This window comes from Empidonax traillii, unplaced genomic scaffold, assembly GCF_003031625.1.
Source record: "Empidonax traillii isolate 1590-97213 ecotype Southwest subspecies unplaced genomic scaffold, ASM303162v1 scaffold550:size796879, whole genome shotgun sequence".
Classification (NCBI taxonomy): domain Eukaryota; kingdom Metazoa; phylum Chordata; class Aves; order Passeriformes; family Tyrannidae; genus Empidonax; species Empidonax traillii.
Window position 1 is genome coordinate 723144 of NW_020955743.1, and position 5511 is coordinate 728654.

Genomic DNA, 5511 nt, shown 5'->3' on the forward strand with positions numbered 1-5511 from the left:
AAAGTTAGCAACAAACTTTGGTGGGAAAGGTGAACCAGCCTCTGTTCTGAAACTGTTTGCACAAATTTATGCCTCGTTAACAAAGAATTCATTCCTCATACTTTTCACTGTTTTGGACAAGGGAAGGATGAACGTGCCATATTCCCAAAAAAAAGAGTTATGGCTCAAGAACTTGTGCCATAAAATTCTCTACACTTTACTGAGGAGCAGTTTTTAATGATACTCCTCTGTTTAATCCACAAAGATAACAATGTTCAGGATCACAAACTGGTACTTTCAAGAACAGACTTTCAAAATAAGGTAACAGATATTTTCAAGTGGCAGACAAGTATAAAGAGTAAGAACTACTGATCTAAGGACACAGAAATTTTTTAATGGATGAGAGTAAGAGAGTGAAGACAGCATACTCTTAAGCACAGGAAAGCCATGGTCCCAAACTTCCCCTAATTTTCTCAAGTTCAAAACCAGAATTTTGATTTGTCTCTCATAGTGCCTATAAGAGCTTATTTAACCCTAATCTCTTACAAAAGATTTTCCTCAAATGTTACATTATTAAGAGATAACTGAATAAATTCTGTAGCCACAGTTTGAGTGAGAGATAGCATTCACACAAACCTGATCCAGATCACTGAAGTTTATTCTTTGTTTAAGCCTTTCTAGTTCAGCCTGCTCTGGAACAGACATCTGGGTCATGTACCGAGCATGAGGAAAAGTATGAGGAGCTCTGGTCTTCCGTCGTCCCATTCCAGGTGAGGATTCTGGAGATATATCATTAGTAAGCCTTGTTTCAGCTTCCCCACTAAGCTTTTTCTTGTTTTTTTCTGAAGATCTATTTGCTTTCTTCTGTTGACTTCCCCAGTCCTTAAGGGGAAGAACAGAGAAAAAAACAAAGTCATATTTGCTATACCCACAGACAAAAAGTAAATTATTTCATTCAGTGGTATTTACTTCCACTTCAGAAGTAAAAATAGTAACCAATATCAAAATACATCTTCTAGAGAAAAAGCCACTTTACAAATAAAATTTTTTCCACTGCATAATTAAAAATAGCTTGTCAGGAAATCTGAAATTAATTTTATCCTAAAATGCATTAAATTAATTTCAAACTAAGAAAAAGTCATATTTTTCTTCTTTGCTGAGGACTTCCACTTCAGGAACTTGGAACTTTCTAAGTTACAGTTGTCACTTTCATGACACTTACAACGCTTTCGTGTCTAGCTACTTTATTTGCCCAAAACACTTGCCATAAATACTCTACACACTTCACAACCTCTGAACTACACTCTCTGCTTGCTTACATCTACCTCAGTTTTTGCAGATATTTCCCTCAGAGCTGTACTGACAAGGCTTAGCGGTTTGCATTGCCAGTAACAGAATCTACTTGGCAATTCTAATGTACAGCATCAAACGGCAACAGCAAGACAAGAATGATGATACCGTGTTGTTCAGCCGGTCATCAAGGCTCTCATTGCTCCAGCTGGGCAAGTCCTGATCATTCATGCCTTCTTCAAAGGGACCACCTCCTGTTGCCATGACAAGCGATCAATAAAAACAACCTAAAAGAAACAATCTAAAAAAAATGGGTTGTATTAAAATCAGTGTACATACAGTATTTTACAGATTCACAATCTGAGATGACAACTACATATTAATTATAACATGCAAACACAAGGCTGTTTTAGGAAACTAAACTCCCCATTTACTAAACTGTGTTACTAGAAATGTATCAATGAGAACAACACAGAAACTGACATTAAAAAATAAACAAGAAATAGTTCTGGGTTTGGAGGTTTTTTACCTTTGTTTTTTAAATCTCTGCTCTACCAAAGAAAGTTTTTTTTGGGGAGGCTCTCAATTGTCCTCGCTTTAAAACAAAAAGTAGAGAGCTCAGAAAGACTGCTTTGTAATTCATACAGCCTACAGTTTCAGGTCCAGGGTGATGTCTGTTTGACACAGTGAGTGACTCTGGAGACCTAGTACATCAAACTTTCATGTTCATTTTGACACTGATGTGCTGTCAACAGAGTACTGAATGGCACACTCGACAAAATATGAGCAAAACAGACACCAATGAAAGGATTTTTACTTTCTTTACCACACATTAAGCTCTTTAAGCAGTCAGTGCTGTGACACAGTATGGTTTCTACCAAACCCAAACAAAATAATGTGGATTTCCTAGAACTTTGCTGCTCTTTACAGTGTCATTTTGTGCAGTATGAAGCAACCTAAATGTAAAGTTTTCATTTTCGTTTCCAGTTTTGACCTTAGAAATAAAAGTCATTAAAGTTGAAAGATCGGAAAAAAGTATTCCTTTATGGTAATAAAATTAGATTAGCCCGTTCAAAAAGGTGAAGAATACACAACTATATACACTTAGTGCTGCTAGCACAATTCCACTGCACAAAGCTACAAACTTTACCTACGAAGTACTGTTACAGATGCAGAAGAAAAACAGTTTTGCAGAGATTTAATTTTTCCAGCTAGTTTTCACTGCTGTGTTAGGGCATGAGCCAAGCTTTATTTTTAATTCAAAAAAAAAATCAAAAAGGACAACTTATTTCTCAAAATTTTACTGCAACCTACTAATTACTAATAATTTTCACACAGTGCAGGCAATGAAATCATCTGAGACTCAAGATTAAGAAGTATCTAAGAAGTTCATTGGGTTTTTTTATTATCAGTTCTAGAAATGAAAACAGATTAATCCTGAACTAAGTTTAAAAGCTGTAATAATACACCTATCTTGCTTAGGTATAGGATTAAAGCAAAATCACACAACATAGTCCTCTCAGTAGGCACACCTGCACAAGGCAGTATTTCTGTGCAAACACAACCTATTACTAAACCATAAAGCAAATGGGATCTTCCAGGTGTGCTCATTATATCATAACCACATCTCCACTCACATTAACAGTTTGGAGTAATTCAGCTTCTGTATCTCGAAATCAGAATCATAACACAGGTACAACTCGGTGCCTGCTACTTTGGGAACTTTCTCCTGTCCCTGCACATTAATTCATACTCCCTTCTTCATCCCAAAAACAAATGCATAGTTACCAGTTTAAAACCAGCTGTGTTTTTAAAGACTTTCCTCAGTTACAGATAAATTGTTCAGCTCTGTAAATCTGCAAGACCCAACATCTCAACAGACACTGTATCCTGACCTATGTCACTAAGCATAATGAGGAAGCTTAGAGGCCATCTGGGTTTACAGTCCAATTCAGTAAGCTGTTTCCTCATCATCACGTTATATAATTCCACTAAAACCACTGCAAAAGAAGTTTTTCCCTACCTTCCACTGTAAAAAGAAGTGGCAGTACTCATGTTTACGTTACACACATTTATTTCTTTTAAAACTTTCACAAAAGCTGTCCTCGCCTATCTTTGCTTATAGAAGTCTCTCATTACCTCTGAAGTTCACTGCCTCAGATGGAATATGCTGAATACTCTCAAACAAGGACACCAGGCATATACCAACAGACCCTGATAAATACAGCTCAAAAATAACAATAACCTGATTGTTTCCAGCAAGCAGATTTTAAAGTGTTCTAGCAGAACTGTGGCCCTCCCAAAGAGCAAGTTTCTAAACTTCCATATTATAGGCTTTGATATTTCCAGATAAAATGAATTTAAGATCCGAGAGCTCTGCTGGTATTTTATCCCTTTAACTCAGATAAAAATCACAAAGAGGTTCAGTCAGCCCTTTTCCTAGAAATGAAACTCTCTCATCTGAAGCTGTTTTCCACCTCCACACACACATTTCATCAATTTGTATTTTTGCTTAGCTTTCATTTTACCAGCTATTTCCAAAAGAAATCCTCTTCTAAAAGCTTTGGTATCTTACTGTTATCTATTTCTGCATCCAGCAACCATTGCCAATTTCAGCTTCTCGCACATTATAGAATCTGTGTAAAAGCCCTATTTGAGCATATCAATATTACTTTATAACATTTGCACAGACTTGAGGAAAAGTAAAAAGGACTTTAAAGAATATTTTCTACAGACAAAATAACTTAAGATAACGTACAATTATGGGCAAAACATATTTTGTACGTATGGAAATTGCTCAGAAGAACTACTACGAAAACATGCTAGCAAAACAAAGGTATGTATTTCAAAATGCTTTTTTTTTCTACAGCAGTTGTTCTCGAGATTTTTTCCCATTCATGTGAGCTGCAAGCGCTCTTTACAGCACCAAAAGTGGCAAAAAGCCGTGACAGCGGCATAAAGGCAAGAAATGACACCAAACATTTCCTTTTAATTTTAGCTTCTTAAGACGGGCGCTCCTCACCGGGCATTAACTCACGAAAAGCCAACCACACAGTACCATGGCACAGGTGCAGCCAACAGAGCAAGTCCCTTCCTGCCGCACCTCTCACAATCCGCACACTCACACACCCGGGCCGGGGGCGCTGTGCCAGGCACTTCCAGCCCCGGAGCCTTCCCGCAAGCTCTGTTGTCCCGACCTGCTCCGATCCCCCGGCGGGCTCCGAGCCCAGTCCCGGCGGGTCCCGTCGCCGCCAGCGGGGCCGGCGGAGCGAGCGCTGCCCCGGCGGCCGTGCCGGCCGAGCCGCTGCCTCAGGCGGGCGAGGCGCTCCCGGCCCGCGGGTGGCGGGCGCAGATCCCGCTCCCCGGCGGCGCCAAAGCCGGCGCCGCGGGGCGGGTGTGTGGGCGGGCTCTGCCCAAGGCACCTCCGCTGCCCGGGCGCGGCGGCGTCTCCTTGGAGAGCGGGTAACGCGCCCTGCCGGGGCGGGGGGTGCGGCCCGGACACCCCGCCAGCACCGCAAGGCTTCCCCCTGCCCGGACCTGAACCCGAGCCCAACGCCCGCTCCCCGCCGCCCACACCCGCGGGCCGGCCCGGCCTGGGCCGCTCTGCCTCGGCGCGGCCCCCGCCGCAACACGGGGAGGGGGCAGCTCGGGGAGCAGGAGAGGGCGGCTCACCCCGCGCAAAGGGGGAGGTCACCCGGCCTGGCTTCTCCTCCACCGCCGGTCGCTAGTCGCGGGGCCTGGGCTGCCCGGACGCGCGTTCCGCCGTCGGGCAGCGGGGCAGCGGCGCGGCCTCGCCTGGCCGGGCGCGGCGGGACAGCGCTGGGGGAGCCGCTCAAAGCGCCCCTGCCTCGGCCGCCACCGCCATCTTGGCCGCCGTTCCGCCGGGGCGCGGGGGGCGGTGCCTGGCGGAGGGATACACAGACAGACACACACGCACCGTTACCTGGTAACCCCCGCCCGCCGAGTCCTATCCGCGCTGCGCAGGCGCCGCCCGGCTCGCACGGGGGGACAGCCCTTCCCGCGCGCTGGCCGAGGATCCCGCGCGCAACCGCCGGGGCTGCCGCGGTGGGGCGGCCGGAACTACAACTCCCAGCGCGCACTGCGCGAGGCGCGGCCCCTGCCCCCCGGCTGACCACGGTGCCTCCTGGGAGTGGTAGTTTTCCCGTCAGGGCAACACCCCGCCCTCGGCAAGATTGCAGGACACCCGAGGCTGTGTTGTGGCTAGCTGGGAAGGACTGGGGG

At 45.2% G+C, this 5511-nt stretch overlaps 1 protein-coding gene across 23 annotated transcripts in view; it reads right to left on the reverse strand.

The window, feature by feature from the left end:
• Positions 1 to 5314, reverse strand: part of PCM1 (pericentriolar material 1) — a 38196-nt gene extending 32882 nt beyond the window's left edge. For 21 of the 23 annotated variants that reach the window (XM_027897592.1, XM_027897587.1, XM_027897586.1 and 18 more), the window contains exons 1-3: positions 2420 to 2527; positions 1438 to 1570; positions 616 to 861 (exon numbers count right to left, since the gene is read on the reverse strand). In XM_027897592.1, coding sequence (XP_027753393.1) covers positions 616 to 861; positions 1438 to 1533 — 342 coding nt within the window. In that variant the 5' untranslated portion in view covers positions 1534 to 1570; positions 2420 to 2527. Of the gene's footprint in view, positions 1 to 615; positions 862 to 1437; positions 1571 to 2419; positions 2528 to 4941; positions 5059 to 5212 lie in introns of those variants that run through there. The other 2 variants (XM_027897570.1, XM_027897571.1) reach the window with 2 other exon arrangements.
• Positions 5315 to 5511: the final 197 nt, after the last annotated feature.